The 27,266-nt window shown below is 41.5% G+C and overlaps 1 protein-coding gene and 1 long non-coding RNA gene across 4 annotated transcripts in view; one reads left to right on the top strand and one right to left on the bottom strand.

Moving 5' to 3' along the window:
* MARCHF3 (membrane associated ring-CH-type finger 3) overlaps window positions 1–1,036 on the bottom strand; it is a 20,067-nt gene extending 19,031 nt beyond the window's left edge. For all 3 annotated transcript variants that reach the window (XM_080574328.1, XM_080574326.1, XM_080574327.1), the window contains exon 1: window positions 317–1,036. In XM_080574328.1, the coding sequence (XP_080430454.1) occupies window positions 317–471 (155 nt within the window). In that variant the 5' untranslated portion in view covers window positions 472–1,036. The remainder of the gene's footprint in view (window positions 1–316) is intronic.
* Window positions 1–27,266, top strand: part of LOC308185784 — a 27,672-nt gene extending 406 nt beyond the window's left edge. The window contains exon 2 of the long non-coding RNA XR_013943753.1: window positions 1,032–27,266. This is a non-coding gene — a long non-coding RNA (uncharacterized lncRNA). The remainder of the gene's footprint in view (window positions 1–1,031) is intronic.

The following is a 27,266-nucleotide window of genomic DNA, read 5'->3' as shown; positions in this document are numbered from 1 at the left end:
CAGCCGACCCCAGGCACCACAAGCGGCCAGCACCGAGGGCCTGGGGGGCCGGGGCGGGCGGCACGGCGCCCTGCGACCCCCCGAGCAGCGCGGGGACAGCCTCGCACCCCTCTGCGGGACAGCCCCCGACGGCTGCCGGGGGGGAAAGAGGGGGGCGGCGCGGAGCCGCGCCCCGGGGGCGCGCACGAAGGTTGGGAGGGGGGGGGTCGAAAAGTTGCTGCCGGCTCCACCAGCGACCCCGCTCGCCGCCCATGGGGCCGGGGCCGCGCACCCGCTACCGACCCCCGCACGTCCCCCCGCTTTGCGCCCCCCTTACCTGTTCGCGGCGAGGCTCCGCACGGCGGAGGAGAGCAGCAGCTGCCCGTCCTTGGCCGACACCTGCATGACATGCCGCGGGGGGCCGCCGCCGTGGGGCTCGGCGGGGCTCGGCGGGGGGGCGGCGGGCGGGCGGCTGCCGCTGCTGCTCGTCATGGCGGCCCCCGCCCGCGGAGGGGGGCGGCGGGCGGGGGCAGCGGGCGGGGGCTCGGCTCCGCTTCGCCCCGAGGGCCCCCGGCGCCAGAAGGCAGCGGGGAGGCCGGGCTGCCCCCGCCCGCCGACCCCTCCCCGAGCGCCGCCGGGGGGCTCCGGGACCCCCCATGCGCTGCCCGCACACGGACGGAGCCGGGCGGCGGGGGCTCGGCTCGGGAGGGAGCCCGGAGCAGGCTCGTGTCACGCAGAGCCGCCTCCTACCAGCCTGCGTGCGGACACAACTTGTGCCGGGAGGGAGCTGAGGTGGAAATCTCCGCTCGCCTGCGGTGCTCTTCGGGGGCACCAGCTGCGGCACCGGGAGCAACAGGCTGCGTGCCCCCGGGCCCCCTTCCCAGCCCGCAAACCCCCGCACAGCACGGATAAACCCTGCCCGAGGGGAACGCGTGGCCGCGGTCACGCGTGAGTGCTGTGCACTGCCACTGCGATGCTCACGTACCCACGGCAGGCGTGTTTCTGTCTGCACCGCCCTTAACACACCCTCCCCCCCCCGCTTCCCCCGAAAGCCTGGGAGACCACAGCACCAGGAAGACCACCATAGGAAGAAACGTCTTCAAAACCTAAACAGAGCGCCCTCTCTAAACAGAGGTGTTTAATAGAAATCTCACAATGCGAGCAAGTGGCGCTGCCCTGGAGGATGCTGAGTGGGTGTCGGTGAGACTTTGGAGCCCCGCGAGGCTGTGATGGGGACGCTGGACCACATGTACGATTTCACGTGGGGACTCGGATTCTTAAAAGGTGTCTAAAATAGGAAAAGGCCTGGGAATGTGTTCATTTTGTGGCGTTGCTCTGGCTGTTTTCGGACCATGAATACCCCAGAGAGCAAACTGGAGGCTGATGAGCCGTCTTACGGTGCATGTAATGTTGAGAGAACAGGGAAGGAAGGAAATCAGACTCTGGCCCTCATTTAAAATGAAAATGAGGCAAATGGCTGATTTCAAAACCATTAAACCATAAAAGATGCAGACTTCATAAGAGCCATGGACTCTCCAAGGAGCACAGAGGGACATGAATATCAGCAACGTTTTCATTTTAAAATCCTTGCTGAGACTGTTCAACAAGAATATTCAGCAGCTGAGTAGCTGCTTCATTAAGCCTAAAAAGCTCAGGCATCACCACGCTTACAGACCCATGCTACACCTTTCTATGTCTTTTCTGGATGCTTCACTGACCTCATTAAGTGTAACAGCGGGTTTACCATTGCGTGTAAAGTGACCATCCGAGCCTTTACAAACACATGCATCAGCCCCTTGATGAGTTCAAGGGCATTTGCTGAAGCATCAGATGATGCAGCTAAATGCAGAGCTTTGGAGCACATGTAATGTCGCCATGTTGCAGCAATGATGTTAATTCAAATTTCTGGGTACAGTACTGCATCGATATCCCACTTTGGTAGAACAAATACATATGACCCCTTTCCAGATAACATTCTTTACAAGAAAGTTGGAGTCTATACATTTTTTTCCTCATTTCAGAAGAATGCAATGTTAAATGGTGGGAGCCAGAATATCAAACGTTATTTCAGAAGCCAGAAAATTCAGAGAAGAGTGGTTGGATCTAGCGTGATGGATGCATGTTTGAAGAAATGTGTTGCTGCACCCACTCCTCTTGCACATCTCTTGTCTATCCAAAATCTATTTTAAGACTACCTTACGACTGCAATATTTAGCCCAGATCTTTTCCCTGTTCTAGTTTTTCTGCTTTGCCTTCACTGCCAGTTTCTAATTTCCCCTTCTCACCTCCAGGACATGAGATCTTGTGATGGGAGGTGGCAAAGTCTAGCTGTCTTTTAGAATGGCCCTCCCACTCCAGCACTCTCTTCCAGCCATCACTGAGAAACGTACATACAGTTCACAGTGTGCTTCTTCTCTTCATCTTCTTGTGCTATCACTTTGATCAGCTATACAAAAATCTCATTTTCAGGGTTTCTTAATGATCACAAATTGAGAAGTGCTGAGTTCAGACTGAATTATTTTTTTAATGTGTTATATATATACATAAATTTATATATATGTTTTAGTAAAGATACTGCATGCATTTTGTTTGTACCATAAGTGTGAAGTTTAGCAGGAAAAAAAAAAAAAAAAAAAAAAGCTGTTAATTCTTGAAGCTATTCTATGTCCTCAGAAATTTCAAATTTCTGGTCTGAAAAGAATCAGTGGATGTTTTCCTGATGGAAGGACATAATGGAAAAGCACTCTACTAGTCACTGACTGAAATATCCTAGCTGTGATTTATTCCATCCACTTTGTTCCATAAGGCCACTGCTTATGGACTAAACATCAGCAAACACTGAAAGTTTCACATATGTTCCTGCTACTTTTACATTCAGTGCTCTGGTTTGCAGATGTGAAAAGTGCAAGTCTCAAAATAACAAGTCCACTCCCTTATTTAATTTACATGGTTACACATGCAAATGGTTGCAGTAGTTTGCAGTTGTTTATGCTATTTCCTAAAAAAAATTAAAAAATAAAAAAATAAAAAACCACAACACACACACACACAAAAAAAAAAAAAAACCTGCCCCCGTCCCCCCCAGACTCTGCAGGCAGTATACATACAGTCAGTAAATTAAACCTAACCATCACTGTGAAGCAGGGAACTGAGATGCAGTATGCCCAAGCAAATTACCTGAGGTCATGGTGGAGCTGGGTAGAAGACACAAGTGCAACCTACATCCCTCTCCACGGAATAATTTATAGGATGCGATTCCAGCAGGTGTTCATGATTCCTTAGAGTCTCTTCTCTCCTGATCTGCTGGGAGCCAGCCCCAGTGCTAAAGACAGGTCAACATCTTTCTCTCTTGCCCCATTCTGCCTTTCCCACCCTTGCGCCCACCCCCCCCCCCCTGCTTTTATAAAAATCATTCCAAACTCCTTCTCTCATGGGTTGCAGTACTTATTATGAGATACCTGGGAGTATTTTTCTTCTTGACATTGTGTGAAGAAATGCAAATATGCTGGAGAAGAGGCTCAGCCCCACTAGCAAATGCCAGCAAACACTTGCAGTCTTTGTTTCCCAGGCAAGCTACTTCTGGGCTTTGTCACCTGCTGATTATTGCAACTAGTACGCCCCCACTGAGCTCAGCAACTGTTTCTTTATATGCTGTAATGTATTTCCAGCACATCTTCTTTCACATCCTTTTAAAGAGATTTATGACTTCTGTATCACAAGAAACTGTGAGACTCAACAAATGTCAGTGAGTGAGGCACTGCTACTGCTTTTGAATTACGCTCAAATACAAAATGTTCAAAACCAGCATTGCTACTCTGGAAAGGAATTTAAAAAAGAAAACATCTGCACTTACAATAAACACCTACAACTGTAATCCTTGCTGCACTTTAGCCTACTGTGAGCGAACTGACCTCATTTCTTTAAGCATTATCATGCTGATGAGTTAAATTATCATAATAGATTTCTTTAGGCGGTGGAGATTTTCTGCTGAAACCATAAGTGGTTTTGATTTGCATGAGGCAAAAAGGTACTGCACTTCAAGCAATAGGATGCAAAAGTTAAACAAATATTCACACAGAGCTCTTGAGTGAATTGCTTTCTTTTCCTTTCTGCAGCACCTTTACTAAGAATAACACATAATGCATCTCTCCTAGTCATACAGCTCCAAACTTGGAAATCCATTCACCTTTCTTGTTCTGTGTTCCCATGAGTCACCCGGTTAGTTTAAAGACATGCAACCTAAGTGTGCATCAATCAGTTTTGAAAGTTAAAAACAAGTGTGAAAAAACACTGCTTTCTTATCTGGAGAAATTTTCCCAAGAAATACTGCATTATTAAAACAATCACAGCCTTTATTTTTTATTTTTATTTTTTTTTTAAATAGCTTTTGGGGATGTATTTCTGTTTCCTATCTATGCACTTTCACATGCCAGAGGAACATTTCCCTTTCTACTCTATCCGCACCCCAGTGTTCACTATTAAAATCACAATCCAGTATCAAGGGGAAATGGCAAACTAACTGTGCTAAAGGCCAGGAGTGAAACCAAGGCACATGTTGACTTTGTGTGACTTGGTGGGGCTATATCTCCTACACGGGCACAGGATCACGCCTCTATTTGCCTGACCAATTCTGCAGGCACAAACCTATGCACTTTGCACAGATCACTGATCTGAGTGCCAGAGGAGGTTGGTACTGGGAGAACAGTGACCTGTGCTCACAGGAAGATCCTGGTTTCAGGACAGGTTACCAGACTTCAACGAAAGATGCAATTCAGCACCATATTGCAATCTGGAAAAAAGCTGCAGTTTTTGGAGAAACATCTGCCTTTATTTCTCCTAGCAGTCCTATTAATTACTTAGGAGTGAAAATAGTTGCAATCTGATATAAAGCATTGTTTCAAAGGCTGATTGTGATGTAGTTATTAGATGGTGTGTGCCAATATTGTTCTCCACTGACTTCAAACTTATCAATCAAGTATTACAATATATACATCACTTTGCTTTTGAAATGAAGAATAAGGGCTCATCTTTCCCTCACTGAAGTTTAGGCAAAATTTTTATGCTATCCTGCTTCTTAAGACAGTTCTCTCCCCCATTCTCCCCCCCCCCCCCCTTTTCTTTTGTGTATATGTGCATATATAGTTTCTCAGAAAAGGACATATACCTCTTCAAGTTATCCTTATTTTGCATGATCCCTGTAGAGATCAACCAGCACTGCACAAAAAACCTCTGTTTTAATTAAACTACTGTTACAGTTTAACTACAGCAAGATAGAAGTCAAGACTGGCTGGCAAATCTCTGAAAAGCTAAATACTTCAACAAGTTAAGCTAGTTGTGATTAAGCTCCATCCCACTGCAGCTATGTTAAGATGCTCCAGAGATTAAACTAGGCTTTGTAGTGAGTAGTTGACTTGCTCTGAGAGCCCAGATGTGTTGATTTGTTTCTCGGATTCACCTTCCCACTGGAAAAAAACATAGAAGAAACAGAATTCTCATCCTCAGAGTACTGTGAAACTTATTTTTTTATTTTATTGTTTTAATTTTAATTTTATTATTTTATACTTAATTTTTTTTTACCTATTAAGAAATAATACCGGGGTACCATGAAGGTGGCATGGCCAGAAAGATTCTAAAATTGCAGGACATGCTGAGGTGCCTGAAACTCTGACTTTAATAACTCTGACAGTCTTATTAGGGAGTATTGTACACCATTTCCAAGGCATTCATGGTTAGAATTGTTTTATGTGTACCTTGGCTCTTCCCTCCAAACTCCACCATATAGAGTTGCATGGATCCCCTCCTGGTTTCAACCCCACTGAGGTTTAGTGAGAAAAGAAACAAACTGAGTACCACTCATAGCCCGAGATGCTGTCATCCAACACATGGGTATATCTGTACTTCTTTCAGCAGGCAATCATCAGTTTAGGAACAGAAGACTTGAGAACCTCATGCCATGGGATATGCCAGAAGGGCTCACACAGCCCGGGCTCCCAACCAGCCCCTACCGTCCTCTGTGGTGTGCCTTTGGCCATGCCTCCTCTCTCTTCACCTCCCCAAGATCCCAGCCCATCGGCTATTATTGCTTTTTGCTTCTGGACTCGGTTCCAGCCCTGCTGAGTGATCCTGTGTGTACCAGGGTTGTTTTTCCAAGTAACTAAGTCTACACCACTACCAAGACCAGGATGTGTAACGGGAAAGGCCTGCTGCCCTATAGCCTCAGTAGATGCAAGTATCATTACAACTGGTACACTTTACCATGTTTGTTATGAAATAATAATCAAAACAAAACAAAGTACAGGAATTTTCATCAAAAACATCTGAGTCACACAGAAGTTGCATACAAGACTCTTAACTAAGAGTTAAAAGTTATTTCTACAGCTTGAGATGATGAAGCAACTCCTACAACTGACAGTCATGTTGCTTAGGGGAGGGGAGGACACTCATCTAAACTTTTCACTGCAGTGGTGCAAAACACTCGCTGGACTCCAGCTATCACTGTGGATGGCTGGGAGTGCATTACTGCACACAGCAGTTCTGGGACACAATGACAGTGAAATGATGTTGAAGAACAATAATTACAGCCTCCCAACGGCATTCATTTTGTAACAATTGCAATAACAAAAAAAAATACAATGAGCTATGAGAGACAACTGAGAGCGTTGCAAGAGGAAGGTGCAATACTTGTTTACCAGTCGAAGAGAATGGTAAACTCTACGCTCCTTGCAAGATTTCACTTTAAAGCATGCCAACAAATAGTAAGCAGTGCAATACTGAATTTCACTGATACTAGAAAATTTCAGGTTGGCTGTTTCAGCACACAGTTTACTAATTCTTTGTGCCGTAGATAACATTTTCTGCTCAGTTGGTCTGATGGCACAGGGCTCCAGGGCCTCTTAAAAACAGCCATGCAGTAGGCTGCATGTAGAGTGCAATTCTATAAACATGCACATCAAAGAACTGCGTGGTAGTCTCAGGCAGTGGCACAAAGCAATTCAGCATGAATAGTCCTTAAGAGTCTTCTGTAAAAATCATTGTCCGCCCATAAATCAGTTATTTTTTTTGTTATGTACTGAACATTGGACCACTTTTCATGAGAGCAACGGACTACATTTTGGGCACCGTGGAACTTAATGAACTGTTTTATATGTCTGTACAGATGCTAACTGAAGTCTTTTGTTTCAATTTTTCTTTTCTCGCTAGCTGTCAAAATGGAGGATGTCGCAAGCGCAGGAAATCTCATAAAATTTGCTAGCTGAAGAGTTTAAGAAAGCATGATAATATACGACAGAAGTAATCATTTTAGTGGCATTTTAATCTTACATTAATAACAATTAAAAAAAAAAAAAAGGAAAGCATAGTTTACAACTGATTCGGAAATAACAATGATACCTTCTTTCAAAGTATAGAGAAAGATACAAATTTTCTTTTCCACTAGCCTTTTCTAGTGATGTCTTTCCTTATACCAGTTGGAATGCAAGACCTGCCTGTCTTATTTTTCCTAGAAGACATTTTGGATTACTAGACAAACAAGAGGAAACTGTGATTCAGTGTAACTGCTAGGTGCTGCGAGAAGATTTTCCAGCCACAGACTTGCACTTCCCAAGCTGAGCAAGCTGCTTCCAGGCTCCCCGAAGCAACGTGGGTTGCAGAAAACCCGTGTTTCTACAGCTGTTCTTTGCTTGAATGGGCTCCCTGTGTTTGCAGAGACTGGTAGAACATAGGCATAAATGGAACAACCTAATGTGCCTAATTGCACTTTTACTAAGCACAATCCAGGAAATAAACTAGTCTTTCTGTATATGCATTTTGCATTTGTAAATTCCTGGCAACAAGTGGCTGTTGCGAGCCAGACTCCAAAACCACCCACTTAATGGGCACTTGCCAACGGCACGCACCAGCCACACGCAGGAGCCCTGCTGCAGGCTGTCCTCTGCCTACATGGCACTCCCTGCAGCACTCTTACAGGTTCCCCAGCCCACACGGCCAGGGGATGTGGGGTCAAGCCCAGACGCCATTTGCTAACACACATTCTTTTGGTCAAAGGTTTTCCAAAGAGCTCGGTTCCCTGTAGTGGGATATGTACCATCTCCTGAAAGCTGGGTGATATGCATGCCTATGCACCGTGCCCAATTTGTCTGGGAAGGAGGACAAGAGTGCAAACAGAAGCACCAAAATTCATCAACAGAGTTAGTACATAGTTATACACCGAAAGCTCACAAGTTAGAGGTCTGAAAGTTCATTTTTCCACTTCAAAGTATATACTAGATTCTCTTTCATTTTCCTAAATTAGGTTACTTCGTACAGCTGTGAAAAGCAGATTTTGAAACCTAACACCAGAAATGCATGTTTACCTCTTGGCCTAAAACCTGCAAGGTGAGGCCTGCACCAGGACATTTCATTTGTCAACAACAAAGGCCAAAGGACAAAGCATCCCATGTCAGTCCTTTAAAGTCAGAATTCCTCTTTAAAAATGACTCAGTAAATACTTGGTTATGAAGATCAGCAATCTTTTTTTGTGCAATATATATTACTAACACTGCACTTCCTTTAACACAGGAACTGTGAAATGTTCAATTATCCCTCTCTCTGCAAGTACCTAACATTTCATCAGAAAGCTTATCTATTGCAACTTACGACAGCAGCAGTTTTAATTGGATCAGCCAGATTCTCCAGACTCTGTCTGGATTCTCCTCTACAGATACTTCTTTTCTGGTGCTCCTTTTACCAGGAAAAAGGATAATCCAAGAGTGCAGGGTGCTCCCTCTACACAGCATACATCATGTTCATGTTTTCAGGTCAAGTGGAAAAAATACTACATCTGCACACTTTGGGACAGTTGAAAAATGTACACAGATTGCACCTACTATGCCCAGAGATTTAAAGCTAGCTGTTTTTCAGCCTTGCAGTGAGACTGTGAGACCAAAGTCTTCTTGTTAAATACACAGTCTGGAAGAGAACAAGTCATATCAGACCTCATCAAAATGTGGTTCCACTTGATGAAAAAGTTACTGCTGACCTCGCCGAGCTTTACGTTGGACTCATAGCTCCTGTTCATCATCTGCAAGCTGAATATTAAGGGAAAATGGTCAAAATTAAACCTTAATGTGTGACCAAGTCTGTTTTTTCCCGAGGAAACATTCAAAAATAGCTCTCACCATTTCCACCACAAGGCTGAAAGGAGGGCTGCTAACATCATACACCTACAGCCCTGTCCCACATATTAACTTCCTAACCACACTTCATTCTCCACTCACACAGGTAAACAGCAGCTGAGCTCAACTGATTTCCCCTGACCGGGTGAGATTGTGCTAAAAATGACTTGTGTAAGCTGCAAATGATGTACATATTGCTTAACTTCATGCCCAGGTTTTAGTAACAAATTTCTGTTTGTGTGAAGCTTGTGTAAATGAATGTTCTGGCAAACTGGAGCAGTCTGAAACCTGTTTTTCATATGGCTTACAGTGGTCTATTCAGCATAACTCCTGAGCTGTTGATGCTCTATGCAATAGCGTGCAGGATGGAGAACATGGGCAGCACTGGTTAGCAAAGGAGTTGGGTATTTGAAAACTTCAGGAATATTACAGCCAGAAATGGAGACCAAAACGCAAAGTGTTTTTAATTATTAAAAGAGAATACTTGGAGCAATGCGGTCATAGAATTTCTACAGATTGCTTAGCTGTTAATTCTTTTGTTCATTGTTGTTGTTAACTCAATTATGTGCCCATTTTGAGCATATTTGATTTGTCAAACTCCAGCTCTTGCAATCATGATTGTATTCAAATATGAACTCATTAAAAATATTGCTTTTAGAGTCCTGACCACTGATGGAAAAATTTGAACATATGAAAATTAAAAAACATGTTTTGCAAATACTTCCAAGTAAAAAAATCTAGAAAATTAGAATATTTCTCTTTTTAATAGCTTTACATTTTAATGCTAGACTTCAGTGATACTGTGTCAGTCTTCCACTTGCTAACAAAGACTTCATTAGAAGCTCAATGAATATGACTTCTCTTTAAGACTTTAGTTTTGAAATAAAGATGATCTTACATTGAATACTATTTTGTTGCACTGTAATTTGACTTGAAATCATTCAATTATCTATATATTCATTTTTTTCCCCAGACTTCATCTACATAAATGTTTAATTTTAACATTTATTTCCTGTATTGAGCACTTCTTTCTTGCCCATCCAATACATCCAAAAAAATCTTATCATGTAAAGCCTTTCAGTAGTGTTCTATGCAAGATACCTGCATTAGTAAAACCATCATCTGGTACTGCTAATGAAGCTTATGTGCATTAAGTACCATGGATACTTGAGCTGAAGGAAGAGACAGCTTCCACCTCTTCTGCCCTATATGTTGTGTTTGTCAGTACTACAGTGAGACTGAAAACTACTTGGGGTGTATTCAAGACTTCCAATATTTTATTCAGTGATGAACCAACTGATGACACTTTGTAAATCCATGAAACTTATCTTGCTTGTGGTGCTTGCCAAGCACACTCCAGACAATCATATTTATATGCAAAATTTATGCTTTCTCGTATTCGAAGACTGTGATCACCCCATGTGTTTCTCAAGATGCAATCTAACAAGCCCTTCTCCTTCACTAAAAACTTATTATTTTATCTTGTAGTGTTTTAATTGGCAGTAGCCGAGCTTTTGATGCTTACTGGAGGGAATTAGTCTTCCAAAAATATTGTTTTAAAAAAACACATTTTTTAAAAAGTGACTCAAAATTCAGCTCTTTTCCTTTTCCCTTTCCTATTCTTACCCTCCAGACAAAAGCAGCTAAAAATGTTCCCACTGCATTTTTATCCACAGAGGAAGATACACTAATATGAGAACAAGAAGAGTTTATTCTTCTCAGCAGGAATAAAATGTAGGCTCAGTGGTCTCCTAGTATGTTTACATGAAGATTTCCCTCTGAACTTGAATTCTGGGGGTAAAGTCTTTCATCAAACTACGTGAATTGCACTCTAGAGATCATTTCAGATGCGACAAGCATGTAGGAATACTGCAAGAAAATTTAAAAAGTAATCCTTTCCTACACTAACTAGTTTTACAAGTATATGTTTTAATGCTGAGTAAAACCAAATGCTGAAGTGACTGGCCAGTCCCATTGCTTTTACGGCAACAAGCACACCAGTAACGTTTTCAGTGACTGTTAAACTAACTTGATATTGCTCAAATAAATCAGGCCTGACATATAGACCTGGGAATGAAAAATAATTGGTGTAAATAAGCAAATAAAATCCAATTTCTATTCAATAACTTTCAAGCAAATTACTAAGATACCACAGTAGTGCATGAAAACCACAGGACAGAATTTAATTGAAACAAAGCAGGTACAATTTAACCGGGCAACATTATTCTCCTTATCCAAAACCAAGAGAAATACCAACATGCAAAAATAATAACAGAACTTAAAAGTTAGATATTAGCCCTAGTATTATGAGAAATAAAAACAATACAAGTGTGGGGCATGTACTGGTGTCAATTGGGATTTTGATCTCTGTGTGATTTTGACTTCTACATTGAAATCAACCTTGAGATGCATATTTTCATGTGTGACTATTATAAACTTGGTACAGGACTGCGACAGAGAAACAGCTTGATGATTGCACCTCAGCTTGTACTAGTGTTGCTAGAGCTTCTTGGCAGTCTGATAACTGCTGTCTAAGTTGCACCATTGCCATCTATTTCTTTAGAAGACTATATATGCACTATGGTTTCCTGATTTATAACACTATATAGCTCTTTTAACTGGTTAAGTTCCTAGATAGCCATTGAAGTCAGATTCTGGCTCCCTATCACTAAGATGACTTAAGCTGTGATCTTCATCTAATGGCTACAAATGCAGGAGTTTGAAGAGAAGACTTGCTAATCTAGGAAACTGCATCCAACAGTAGCAAGCCCTTGAGAAGACTACCTTTACTTTCATCACAGGCAATTCTAAAAAACAAAATAAGAAATATTTAGTTCTCCATTCTGAATGTCTGTCCAATAGCTCTTAAAATAGAAGTATGTTCATATTTCACAGGAATAGAATCTTAGAATCATAGAATCATAGAATCATTAGGGTTTGAAAAGACTTCAAGATCATCTTGTCCAACCATCACCCTACCACCAATGTCACCGACTAAACCGTGTCCCTAAGCACCACGTCCAACCTTTCGTTGAACACCCCCAGGGACGGTGACTCCACCGCTTCCCTGGGCAACCTGTTCCAGTGCCTGACTGCTCTTTCTGAGAAGACGTTTATTTATCACTTGAAAGATAAGCTTCCTTTTCTTGAACCTGAAGTGTGCCTGTCAAGCCTAATACATGTGGGGACAGAGAATAGTATTAGAAACAAGTGGGCCATACTTCTCCAACATACTCTGGTTTGGAGTTCCTTCTACATGTGTAGGTATAATGAAGGGACTCTGGCCAAATTCCATTAAAAGGACAAATCCCATTAAAAGGCCAAATCCCATTAGATCTGAGGATATGATCATTATGAAATTCCTTCAGCTAAACTTTTAAAGCATTATCTTAATATAGATTCACTTATGTCTCATCAAAAAATATGCACATGTACCATTCTGCATATAGTAAACATCACTGATGGCACAGAAAGCATGGAAGCATAGATGGCTGGAACATGGCAAAGCATGTTGGTTCTTTTGCAGGTCGGCCTGCATGAAGAAAAGTTAATCACTGCCAAAGGGCAAAATAACTAAAGAGCTTGAAGTTTTGCCTCACTGCCTGGGGTTTATGGAAAGGTTATAAACAGCTAGAAGTAAAATAAATTATCTGACTTCAGCAATGCTTTATGCTAACCTACTTCAATACACAAAGCATTATCCATTCTAAAAACAAAACAAAACAAACAAACAAAAAAACTATCAACCACAAGTAATTAAAAATGTTCCTGTGTAGCTCCTGAGCAGGAAAGTACTACCCTCCTGTTGTTGCTTGTCATTGAGGAAGGTAAGGAGAAACACCCTGGTGGAGGTTTGGGATGCAGGATTTCCATAACCTGTTAATTAACTTCCATGTTCCACAAAGCAGGATTTTGTGTATCCTTGTCCCCTCCACTTTCTCTAGACAACAACTTATTTTCAGCCAGTCTTGCCACATTAAAACTGTGGTATCTTCTTCTGTGATGCCTATGTCCCCATGGTTACATACAACGGTTAAGTTGAGTGTAGTTAGAGACAATTACCAATGAAACCTAAAAATGGAAACCTTAAAAGTCCTAAATTATAGCCCTAGTGAGCCTCTGAGGTACTCTTGTTGCGTCTCTTAATGGAAACCCATTTCTAGTTACATAGCCCATGAAATGTGTAGTTTGAAGATCTGGCCTCAGACGGGCTGTATACAACTGGACAGCATTTAAAAAAATAAACAAGCATACAACATTTTCCAAGAAGGGCATTTTCCTTGGTTAAACTTATGCTCAGGCTTAAGCTTTTAAAGCACATTCATAATAATCCAAACACATAGCAAACAAACAGGATCAAGTGACTAGTTTCCAATTCTTTCTGCTTATTTAGTAGATGATGCACACTGAAATCTGCTCTGAGCTACAGAAAGAAAATGACACTTCTTGTCCCAGGAGGCTTCCATACAGAGATGTCTCAAACTCATGAGTAAATTGATTACACAGACGATTCAGCTGGTTCTGGCATGCAGGAAAAAAAAAAAAAAAAAAAAAGACTATTTTTAGCTTAGTACTTCATTATCAATTTAATGGCATCCTGAGGTTTATCAGCCTGTCAGGTCAGGAAGAAAGTACACCTTGTTAGGGGGAAGCACTGAAGCAAATTTCCTCGTTAAGTACCATGTCTCCTAGTTTTTCTCTGTTGCCAGAAGGATCATTTTTTACACTGCAAGTTTGGTAACCGTAAGCCAAATCGTTATCTGTTGGCTATCTCCATCACTTTTACCTCTCTTGTCTTTGGCTACTGCATTTTAAAGTGATTGCTTCTGGGTCTTGATATAGTCTCCATACATATTTTATAATAACACTGATACTGACATAGGGAAACTGATCACTGTATATATATGAACATCTTACTATTCTAATGCATCTCGGTGGATTTTTGTCTCATCTTTCTGAGACTGTTGCATTGCCAAAGGTTAATTACATTTCCCATGCCACCTGGGCATTGTTCTCAGTTAGTCATACTTATCATTACATGTGTTCAATCTTCCAACATAAGCATCCCCAGTGTTTTTGTTAGAAAGCTTATATCCTCCAACAACTCTCCTTCCTTCCTAGCTCCCAGTTTATCTCTTACCACAGCTGTGGAGGCAGAATAAATTCCTGGTATCACATCGTTCAAGAAAATTCATCTTAATGATCTGACACACTTGTTGACATACTTGTCTCTGTAATACCCTCCAGGCTTACAATTTATCTGTAACCCTAATAAAGAAAACTGATTAAAAAGAGTGACAAAAATTAGTTGAAAGTAAGCCAAAGACTTGTTCAGACCCCTCCTCATTGCAGCTCTTCTCCAAAGTCAAACAGTCCCATCCTTACATTAATTAAACATATGTGCATATAATGTTTGTGAGATCAGCCCTTTTTGACAGCCAGTACCTGCTTCACGCACGTTACATTCCTGGCTGCCGATACAGTCAGTGGACGGACTAATTATGGATAGGTATTTGTGACAAGTGTTCCCGGAACCTAAATACAGATTATCTGTCTCATTGCATATATCCATCAGCTCATAACTGTCAGGCAGAGCCAAAAAAGCAAAACAGAGGAATAAAATTACCTTTTTCAGTCCCCTAACACTTAACAAGCACGGCACCCACCAGAGCTCAGGTATATCATCCAAAGGCAAACCACGGGAGCCTAGTGGACAAAGGAGGTAAGTAATGGCAACAGGCCAGTGCAGGAAGAAGTGAGGGAGCCCAGATGGTGGCAAATTTCACCTGTTTAATTTTTTATGCTAGTGCAAGGCAGTACCTGACTCATTGCCATTTGAGACTTCTGGGAGAAGACGTACCTTCTTATGATTCTGAACACGCTCTGTTCCTAAACAACTGTGAACAAGCAAATGGTGGCAGTCCGCCAGCCACTACTCATAGGAGCTTGTATGAAGATGTCTTTGCATCATCTCTTTTTAACAAAGACATACAAAAAATATGAATCCCTCTGGCAAAACTTGTGCAATAGTCAGTCAGGTTTGTAATTTTTCATTATTCCTTTTTGATTTATTTAAGAGAAGCTTTCAAATGAAACTAAGTGGATCAAATACTGTCTGAAACCTGTATAAATGAGTGAGACTATGAAAAAGTGAGCGAGACAGTGAAAGCAAGCAAGAGCAACATGGAACCATAGAAACATAAAACAGCTTGGGTTGGAAGGGATCTTAAAGCTCACCCGGTTTCAAACCCCCTGCAATGGGCAGGGACACCTCACACTAGATCAGGTTGCCCAGGGCCTCATCCAACCTGGTATTGGACAATTCCAGGGATGGGGCATCCACAGCTTCTCTGGACAAACTGTTTGAGTGCCTCACCACCCTCTGAGTGAAGAATTTCCTCCTAAACTCTAATCCAAATCTCTCCTCTTTTAGTTTAAAACCATTCCCCCTAGTCCTGTCATTCTCTCTTGTCCTGTCTGCCTGAGGAAAAAAAATAATAATAAATGATGTTCTCCATCTTTTTTATAGAATTCCTTTAAGGACTGAAAAGCTGCAATGAGGTCTCCCACAAGACTTCTCTTCTTTAGTCTGCACATCCCCAGCTCTCTCAGCCTTTCTTCATAGGAGAGGTGCTGCAGCCCTCTGATCAACTTTGTGGCCCTCCTCTGGACCCATTCTAACAGACCCACAACCTTCTGCTACTGGGGGCCTCAGACCTGGACATCCACTCCAGGTGGGGCCTCACAAGGGCAGAGTAGAGGGGGACAATCATATCCCTCCACCTGCTGGTCACATCTCTTTTGATGCAGCCCAGGATGCAGTTGGCCTTCTGGGCTGCAAGCACACACTACTGGCTCATGTTGAGCCTTTTATCCACCAGAACCCCAAAGTCCTTCTCTGCAGGGCTGATCTCAGTGAGTTCTTCTCCCAGTCCATACTCATGTCTGGGATTGCCATGATCAAAGTGCAGCACCTTGCATATGCCCATGTTGAACCTCATGAGGTTCAGGTAGGCCCATTTCTCCAGTCTGTCCAGGTCCCTTTGGATGGCATCCCTTCCTTCTTTGATATCAACCATACCACTCAGCTTGGTATTGTCTGCAAACATGCTGAGGGTGTAATTGATCCCATTGTCTGTGGTGTTGATAAAGACAGTAAAGAGCACCAGGCTCAAGACAGACCCCCGAGGGACACCACTCATCACCAGCATCCACCTGGACATAAAGCCATTGACCACCTCTCTCTGGGTGTGACCTTCAAGCCAATTCCTTATCCACCGAATGCTCCACCCTTCTAATCCACATCTTTCCAATTCAGACATCAGGATGTCATGTGGGACCGTGTTGAAGACCTTACAGAAGTCCAGGTAGATGTCATCAGTTTGTCTTCCTTTGTTGACTGATGCAGTCACTCCATCATAGCAGGCTACCAAATTGGTCAGGCATGATTTGCCCTTGATGAAGCCATGCTGCTGTCTTGGATCACCTCCTTGTCCTGCATGTGCCTTGATGTTGCTTCCAGGAGGATCTGCTTCATAATATTCCCAGGTGCAGAGGTGAGGCTCACCGTTCTGTAGTTCCCCAGGTCCTCCTTTCTACCCTTTTTGAAATGGGAATGATGTTTCTCTTTTTCCAGTCACTGGGGACTTCGCCTCACTGCCTAGACTTTTCAAATAGGATGGAGAAAGGCTTGGCAACTATATCAGCCAGCTCCCTCAGGACCCTGGGATGCATGTCATCAGGCCCCATAGACTTGTACTGTTCTATTCCATCAGGTGGTCTCAAACTCGCTCTTCACTTACAGTGGGAGAGACTTTGCTCCCCCAGTCCCCATCTACAGTTTCAGGGAAATGAGGGATGTGGGAAGACTGACTGGCTGTGTAGACTGAAGCAAAGAAGTTGCTGAGTACCTCAGCCTTCTCCATGTCTGTCATTACCAGTTCTCCCTTCTTGTTTATCAGAGGAGGTACACTCTCCTTCAATGCACCTATAGAATCTCTTCTTGTTACTCTTTGCACCCCTTACCAAACTCAGTTCCATCTGTGCCTTGGCTTTCCTGATCTCATCCCTGTACATCTGGACAGCATCCCTGTGCTCTTCGCAGGTCACATGTTCCTGCTTCCACTGTTTGTGCATTTCCTTCTTGTGCTTCAGTTTGACCAGCAGGTCTTTGCTCAGCCATCCCAGTTTTCTGCCCTCCCTGCTTGCTTTCTTACACAGGAGAGTGGAGAGTTCTTGTGCTCCAAGAAAAACATCCTTAATGAGCTTTCAGCTCTGTTCAGCTCCTTTATCTCTAAGGACAGTGTTCCAGGGGATCTCTGGATCCATCTACTAGGTCTTTAAATAGCTTGAATTTTGGTCTTCAGAAGTTCAGGGTCCTGATTTTGCTCTTTGCCAGGCCCATATTCCTCAAGATCAGAAACTCAGCCAGGGCTTGGTCACTGCAACCCAGACTGCCTCCAGTCTTAATATCTTTAACGAGTTTGTCTGCATTAGTAAGCAGCAGATCCAGTAATGTTTGTCCTCTGGTATTACGTGGACCAACAAATTATCCTCAATGCACTCCAGGAATATTCTGGATTTGTCACAGCCTGCTGTGTAGTTTTCCCAGCAGACATCCGGGTGGTTGAAGTCCCCCATCAGGATGAGAGCATGCAAGCATGACATTTCTTGTAGTTGAAGCAAGAAGGCCTCATCCACAGGCTCCCCTTCATCAGGTGTCCTGTAATAAGCCCTGACCACAAGGTATCTTTTATTGGTGTGGTCCTTAACTTTCACCAACAAGCTCTCAGCCTGTCCTGTTTCTCAGAGGCTTCTCTTCTCAAACAAACCCTTCCCTAACATAGAGAGCAACACCCCCACCCCTCTTTCCCTGCCTATCTCTTCTGAAGAGCTTGTAGCCTTCTATTTCTGTGTTCCAGTTATGAGATAAGTCCCACCATGTTTCTGGGAAAGCAATCAGGTCATATTTGTCTAATTGCACCATGGTTTCCAACTCCTCCTGCTAGTTTCCCATGCTGTGTGCGTGGGAAACATGCATATGCAAAAAATATCTCAAAGGATTGTGAGTGTTGCCTGTTGATTTCTAAACCTCAGTGGTAGCAAAGCATGATTACAATGGTAATGTTAAATGAAGTACTTCCATTTCTTCTCCCCTGCTGCACTTTTTGTGGTTCACATAAAATGCTGGCTGTTCACATGGGTAGCACTGAAACATCAGGCAGCCACACAGCAGTTAGGCATTAAGTTTGTATTGTAGGTCATGCCTGAAAGCCCACGCTAACCTTGCAGCTAACAATTACTTCCAGCCTAGAATGTGTCCTTAAAAGCAGTATTATCATACCTTTGCAACACAACCCTACAGTCACAATGAGTGACTGACTGACCGCTCCCCATGCAATGAAGTCAGCTTATAACTTCCAAGTTAGCTTTAAGGGCTATATTATGGATCAGTTCCTCCTATGTTATTGAAAATACTTTGATCTCTCAGGTTTTAGCACAGCCTAAATTTACAATAAGCTTCTGTAAGAGAAGCTCTCCTTTCATGCTGCAATTGAGCTGCATGAATTGCAAGGTTGCAGGCACAAGGAGGACAAAAGTAGGAATAGGAAGATTAGCTACTGCATTCATCTTCCTGTCTGCCTTGGAAGAGGCCCATGCAGTAAGTCAGAGAAACTACAACTCCAGCAGTCATGAAAAAGTGTCTTTCCATTTAGCTGGAGGGGCAGAAGGAAGAAATAGGATTCAGTTTCCAACTTCTTAAAATTTGATCATCTTCATGAGTTTAGAAGACAAAATTTATTATCTGTCTTAGTGATACTCCCATTCACACTAAGTAATTCTTCTCCCCTTGCTGCACCAGTCTCCCTTAGATGTGATTTAAGCTGTAACAATAAAAACTGATATTCCTTATGCATGCTTAAAAAGTGAACACCATAAATACGCTAGGTGAGGGGCACTAGTCTGTCCTAGAGCACATTTCTCTGACTGTGCCAGGCTCTGAGCTGACTTCTCAGCTCAGGACGGCAGCCTGTGCAGAGGTCTGGGTTCAAATCAAGGTCTAACATGGCTCTTCATGAAGCATCCAGAGAGATATCCTCCCAGAAAGCTTCCCGTTTCATCTGCCCATGGCCATGCTCAGCAGCATCTGTTCCCTGAATTTCTATGACCTCCACCACCCAAGTGGAGGCCTCACTCGGGATGGCCTCCATCAGCTGAGCATTGGCACCAGCAGCTGCTTCAGCCCCTGCTTATCTCAACTTGAGTAAAGTCTGAGGATTTCTGTACTAGTTGGCAAGGTCTCCAACAACATCTGCAGAAGTTATTTTACTCAGTTTCACAGAGACCTGAGCTCAGAGAGAATCAGGCCTTAAAGATGAATTTAATGGTTCAAGCAGCCCAAAGGATGAGGCTGTAATGTTGTCCTCCATGTGATTATGACTGTGTCAACACTGAGAAGCTTAAGCAAGCCCTGTATATTTACTTACTCTAGCTACAAACATGAACTGCTGCAGCTCTTTATTTCTAAACATTTTATAAATAAAAGCATTTGATGCTTCTCATGGACAGCCTAGAGCAGAGAAGCAAAAAACTAACACTGACCTTGTGTCGGTGTTATGATTTCATTTTTTAAACCCTCAGAAAACCAATAGCCTAAAATGTAGCCTACTTAGGACAAGACAAATCTTTCAGTCTTCAGTCCAGTGAGGTTTATAAAGCATCTGGCTGGTGAGGAAAAAGATTGTTCTCGAGTACACTGATGTGAAAACCACATACCGAGTTCTTTCTTCACTCCAACCCTGGCAAAACTTAACTACTAAACTCCACCAATTAAATCTCCACCATTCGATCAGAGTTGCTATTGGAGTGTGACGGAAGAGCAGGAACAAAGAGTATTTGCACTGCAGTTTCCATTTTCAAAGAATTTTGCAAATGCTAGTGAACGGTGGATCAGATCCTCGATTTAAGTTATCAAGATTACTCATCTTCAGCCAAGGCATATTTTCTTTGCATAAGAAAAAGAGGAAAACAAAACAAAACAAAACAAAAATTAAAAAAGCCTCAAAATAATGCCAAGGTGATGAAAACATTCCTCTGTATCTCTTGCACTGATAGGAAGTACTGTGTGGAGACTGCAGACTAGTGCAGCTCTGTACTCACCTCACACTGCTATCTTTCCTGAGATGAAGCACTGGTCAACTGTACTGAGAACTAGGACACCACAGCTCAGGTCTGATGACAAAAGAGGAAGGTCTCTTGCACTTCAACTGCAATCCAAGCATCTTGGATTATTTCCTTTCCCTTTACTGCATTCGTGGTGGCTTAATGGAAGAATTAAAGACGTTTGCCTCATCTCCAAAGAGGAACACCAAGCCACAGATAGGCACCACGCACTGACTGTCTCAAGAAACAGTCACCGTTATTGAGTGCAAAATTAAAAACCCTTCACTAGGTGGTAACTCTCTGAATCACACACTAGCCTGTAAGAATTCCACTGTAAGATGCTGGTTGGATATCTAAGTTAAAAAACAACAACAACAACAACAACAAAAAGCATGGAAAGGAGAATTGCCTTCGTCTCTGTAGCTGCATAACACTCTTTACTATCCTCAGACTTTATCCCTAGGAGCTGTTCTCCCCAGAAGTTTCTACCCCACTGTCCATGGAGATGTTTTGTTCCCCAGTACCAACAGAATTAGCTCTTTGGTTTCTCCTCCAGAGGCACTTCTGTTGGAAGTGAAAGGAATGATAAAGATAGCCGCAATGAAAACCATCTGTCACTACGTAGTGCTACATCCTGATTGTTGGATGAGGTTAAAAAGTAGAATGAAATCCCCTTACAGGGCTGGAATATGGTATGCCTTTTTCTGTACTAGCTTTCTATAGAGTAACAAAACTAAAATACTTCAGACTGCCTGGGCTGTAACAGCTTCATAACAGTGTTGATTCATTTGTGTTTACTGTCATATCCTAATAAATATTGCAGTCAATAAAGGTTTTGTGCCAGTTACCTGTATCCTTTGGCTCACCTTCTGCAGAGGTTGTGTATTTATCATGATTGTCACAGTTAAGCCAGAAAGCAGTCACTCTTGCTTAATTTTTCACCATAGGTACTTCTATGCAGACACCACATTTACAATTTTTATGTGTTAACTTCTTAATATGTGCCAAGTGGTTTTACCACAGCTGCTGCTAGGCTCAGGTACACTGATAAAAATATAACAGAACACTGAAAAAAACAATCATCAACTGAATCTAATGGAGCTCTTCCCCTGCTCTCAAAGGGGATCTGTGCATGGCTTTTTCTCAGGTCATGAGCTTGAAAGCTGGGCAGATTGACACCAGCTGCCATCACCACTACCACCTCCCTCCAGAAAGGAAAGTACAGCTTCTACTTTAAGCTATTCCTCCTAAAAATATACTCAACATTTCAGCAACATCTTTTTCAAGTACTCTGGCAACCTGCATGACCCACAGATTTATTTCATGTCTCTGACTGTTTTTGTACCTTCTGGCAATCTTCGGTCTCATACAGACTGCCCCAGGCCATGACATATCTCTACATCTCCCACAGAACAGCCAACAAAAAAAAGTATTTGGTAAAATTAAGTAAAAGTAAAAGAGCTCCTGAGAGCTCTATACAAGGCTCTGTGCCTTTCTACCTGTAGCCATCTTGGCCGGACAAGGATATTGGTTTCCTAAAACTCAGCAATTTTGTGTAGCAAATCAAATCAGATTCATGCAATCTTAAAAAAGATATATGTATTTTTTAAAGAAGGTTCTTACTTATCTTCCATAGCTTACTCCAAGTACATGAACCCAGAAAAAAATAAGACAGTCTTCACATGATTATCCTGAAAGTGGTTTGTAGGTTTTAACAGTCATTCTGTCTGCAGCAGACATAAATAGAGCATTAAGTAGCTGGCAATTCCACAGCAACAGCAGTATTTGTTGCATGAGCTGTGGGAAATAGCATGTGAGTATGCCATAACCAGAAAGATCATTACATAAATCATTCAGAGCATTATTCTGAAAAACAAATATGAGAGTGAAAAGTTATGGATGAGGATAATACGTAATGACAGGATAATACCACAGCTAATTTCTTTTGTGCACAAGTCGTTGAGTTTCTAAGTTCCCTAGCAATGTTGATAAGTAAAAATTGAGTAAAAAGAAGCCAAGATCTGACTTAAGTGTTTTGAGATTTTTTTACAAAATGTTGGACTGAAAATTTCTTCTTGCTTCTGCTTCAGCAGTACCAGCAATGATTAATCACTACTAAATACTGTTCAATAATTAAAACCAGATGATATTTCTGTTCTCATTATTTTCTCTCTCTCGTTAAGTTTTTCTTTAAAACAAATGTCCCCCAGTCAGCTAATTTATGTTCACTTTTCCAGGGTCTGTTCAGAATAGGAATACACTAACTCTTCAGGTAAAAGTAATTTACAGACTGTACTATCCTAAGTTATTTTCTACTATTTTGTCCTTGGCAGAGCAGTGTTGCAATGACAACCAACAAATTAGCACAGGTTATGTTAATAAGATTGTTTATTTCCTGAGTTCTACTAACAAAAAAAAAGTCACAACTCTATTAAAGAAAACTGAATAGAAATTTTATTACCAACATTCTTCCACAAAGAACAGACATTACTGATAACCAATCCCTCAGTTCAGTGAGCTTTTAATTATTGTAAAGAATGAATCCCAGATCCATGAAACTTATTCTCTATATTGCATTTCTTCTAATGATGGTGCTATGAAAGATCTTGCTTCTGAGTAAGCCTGAGAGGGCATTTCAGACACTGGTAAAGTAGCTTCACTGCCACATAGTCTTGGAGAAGTATTTACAGAGAAAAAGATTGTCTGCCTTACATAAAACCTAATGTTTGGGTCTAATCTGATAGTCTTTTACCCATTTAATGAGTGAGTTTGGGAATCACTTCACTTTGTCCAAGTTGCTTGTGCACATTATCCCATGCTTACATTGCTGTTGTGTGCAATGACCTTCAGACAGGACTTCAGTATAGCTAACAGGATCTGCACACAGACAATCTGTATCTGTTTTTACAACACAGGAACATTTGTTTCCATAATGTACTGATTGGTGGAAATTGACATTTTATTTAAATTAAAAGAGTAGTATAGAAAGAGAGATAATTTTCTCAAGCCAAACTGAGTTTTATGCTTCATTTTCAGTACTTTTTAGAAACACTTCCAGTTTGATTGAAAAATAAACAAACAAACAAAAACATGACACAAAACTAGAACCTTCTGTCATGCTAAAGTAATGCCTGTATTCGTGCTACTTTTTTTGAAGACAGGCTTTCCTGAAAAACTCGGGTTAATCTAGAGAGCTGGAGATGTTGAGTGCTGTATCGAGTTACTAATTCACTCCCATTTTAGAAGACCTTCCTGGAATCTCTATATTTGAGGTTTTATGAAAGCATAAAGCATTTGATGTTTGGATACATTTCTGCATACGTAAAAAGAAGATAAAATAGCTACTTTAACTTGGACTATAACTTAGCACATACAGCTTTGTTGTATCTTATGTTGTATCTTAGTGCTTTACTTGTTAAGAAGTATTACATATTTTTAGCAATATTAATATTTTTAGCAATCTACTTCCTCTGAACTTTTTGGGAACCTTTCAGTATTCCACATGAGAAGTTTTGTGTTTGTTAGAGAGTACTGGAAGTAATCTGAGCTTTGGCTCTGAGCTTTGGCTCTGGGCATTGGCTGCATGTTGTGCACGATCACTGATCTCTTTCACCCTAAATGCTTGGTATGATTTTGTGGTAGACCAGTCTTAGTGTTGTATCAAACAGAACTTCATTGTTAAACCTGTGTCTAGTGTAAGCCAGTGTTTTTGTCCTTTTGCTAAGCATAAGGCTTTTATTTATTTTATCTACTTCTTTAAAAAACAGATGTATGTATTTTTCTGAGAACAGTATTTGACCTGATTGCATATGTGAGTATTTACTTATTTTCCACAACAGATGAAGTTAACAAAAAGAATTCTATTTTTAATTTCAGACTTTAAGTTTTTAAATAATTGCATCCCTAGGCACCATACAACAAAAAGTAATGCAGAACAATGGCTATGTTTGTTTCCAAAGTTCATTGGAATTGTGCGGAGCCCCCAGCATCTTGGTCCTGTGACATAGTGTTGGAGTGGCCCAAGAACATCATGAGGCAAATAACACCTGAAAACAATGCCAGCTTTTTTAGAACTCCAGACTGGTAAAAAAAAAAAAAAAAAAAAAAGTATGTGGCAGGAACAAACCATAGCTGCAGACAGCGAGGCGTGCTCAGCAGGAGAGGTCAGTCAGGCGCAATTCCATTGAGGCAATGTAGGCAGAAGAAAGGAATTAAAAAAAACCCCTTCCTTTCCTGGTGACTGACCCAGCATATAAAGTCTAGGTATTTCACCAGAACCTTTCCATTTACTTCCAGTAACACTTGGGCTTGTTCTTCCCTGCAGGGATGTGGTGTAGACACCAAGACAGTAAGCTGCTGACCATTCGCTTTCCTAATTTAAGGAACACTAATACATTAATACACTAATACACTAGGCCCATCCATTATTCTTTGGCATGTCTGCCATCATGCACTTCTGAAACGATAACTCTCCTAGCAAACATGTTTGCTGTCACTGTTTGCTGTTTGTTTGCAGCCCTCTAATTAAGGTGATGGACTGGACTCTGCTTTCACTTCAGACTAAGAATGTGGGACCCAGAGTGGTATTCAGGGATCTTTGATGTGACACTCATTGATATACAACTTCTATGTTCTCCAGCAATAAATGAAGAAAGGTTTCACTATGCTGCACCATTTCAGTTTTCACATAACCACATGGCACTGTCGCATATGAAATGAAGCTGTATCCCGATTGAAAGTCATCAGTCCCCCATCCTTCCTCTTTATCTGACTACTGAGATGGTACCTAATTTTCAGTGGCTTTTCCTATGCAACACCTCTTTTTCCTAAAACTCTCATTAGTTAATAATCTCATGATCTTATACCATTAAGTTCCCTTCTCTTGGAATATGTAGAAAACACCAGCTCTGATTGGGAACCTAACACTGAACTCTGGATCTACTGACTTTAGGGAGAGGTTAGCCAAGAACCACCACAGGGACAAGATTTCCTTGCTGTTAAGCAAGGTCCCATTACATGGGTCACCATCACCTTACAGTTTCCTAGTAAGGCCACATCAGCAAAATCAGTTATTTTGGATACTTGCAGAACAGGCTTGGAAACCCATTTTACAAAATTGATCATTAGAAATCATGATGATACTAAAAAAATAGAATGTACAAAATTTAAATGTTGTTCCTTTGTGTCAGTTGGCAAAATTAATATCATGATATATCTGATTCTTCACTTGGCATTCAGTTATTTTGTGTCAACAAATATTTGGTGCTTAGCTTTACTATAATTGCCTCAAGCTTTAGAAATTCCAAATCAGCCAGAAATTGCTTATGTCAGTTGTAAGTCAGATTGAACAGTTTTTTCCACAGTTTAAGTGGGGTTAAAGAATGCCAAAATTAATATTATGCTACATCCAAAGTACAGATTACTTGCTGCAGATCTTCCTCAGTTCAGAGATTTGCAACAACAACAATTTAGCTACTAATCTTACAGAAAAAATTGTCAAATTCGGCTTTTTGTTCCTTTTGCTCTGCAGTCATTTCAACAGTATTTGCATACAATGGGGAAGGTGAGCTAGAAGCAGAGGCTGCAAATGCATCTGATTAATTAAGTAATTAAAAAACACCTGGAAAGGTAGGAATGTAATGTTGTTCAAAAATCAGTCACCTGCCAGTCAAGAATCATGGAATCATTAAGGTTGGAAAAGACTTCCAAGATAATCTGGTTCAACCTTCAAGTTGGCATTTACCATACCGATATTTCTACATTTGCTAGTGAAAAGAAATGTATCACTGCTTGAGTTGTGCACTCACAAAAATAAAGAACAGCACATGTTCTAAAAATGTTGGTGTTAATTATTCATAATATTTCTAAGACTGATAGAGCTGATATTTATTACATAGAAAGTATGTCTATGACATTGTCTTAGCTGTTCAATTCATAAGTATCCAAAATTCCCATTTCAAGATTAGGCACTTAAACCCAAGACAGAAAAATGTCAGTGAGCCAGTATTGTTCCTCAGTGTTTCTGGCAGTATGCTGCCCTCAGAAGACAGTGCACTTGCTTTTTAAAAGATCTTAAACACCAAAAAACACCTTGCATTTGTGTGAGCTTAAAATGAAAGCATCCACTTTTTATGCAAAGTCGTCTTCAACCTCTCAGCAGACATTGTCTCTGCTTGGGACAGAATAAGCAGATCCAGCTCTCGATGGAGTCAGAGCAACCTTTACAGAGGCATGATGTTCCTGAGGACATATGGCAAAGATCTGATTACTCATTGAGGTACCTCTGATTGGGCTTGGCTAGATGTTTTCAAAAAACAAAAGTGGTGAGGAAAAGATGAATTGTGTTTTTATAGCAGTAGGTGAAGAACTTCGCTGCAGTGAGACTCTCTTCTGACCCTAGGTCTTACTTGGGTTGGGTTAAGTCTTTGCTGGGGGAAAAGAAAGTTTGCTGCAGAAAAGCTAAAATGTGGAGGGACCAGCAATGCTTACAGAGATATACTTGCATTTCAGGGCTCTTAAGCAGTTCAAATAAGCACATGGCAAGATGTATTGGCAGCTCTTTATAAGAGGCCTTTCAAAGAAGGAACACTGACTACCAGTGGGTTATTATCATGGGATTTTATTTGCCTCCATTTCTTGAAACTTTTAAATGAGGACTGGATCGCTTGGATCCAAAAGAATATTAATAGAAAGTTTTGGCATTCATGTACATAACTGGGGAAAAATAATTTCTTCCCCATGGCAAGGCCTTATGACACAACATTCTGCATGTACGTAAACCTCCATTCTGTGAGCACCAATTCCACAACCTTTGCTCTACAATGCTGGAAGGAAGGAAAAGGAAAAGGAAAAGGAAAAGGAAAAGGAAAAGGAAAAGGAAAAGGAAAAGGAAAAGGAAAAGGAAAAGGAAAAGGAAAAGGAAAAGGAAAAGGAAAAGGAAAAGGAAAAGGAAAAGGAAAAGGAAAAGGAAAA

The sequence above is a fragment of the Anser brachyrhynchus genome (genome assembly GCF_964034855.1).
Source record: "Anser brachyrhynchus genome assembly, chromosome: Z".
Lineage (NCBI taxonomy): Eukaryota > Metazoa > Chordata > Aves > Anseriformes > Anatidae > Anser > Anser brachyrhynchus.
Note: the sequence above shows the minus strand (reverse complement) of the source record. Positions and strands in the feature narration are given on the sequence as shown.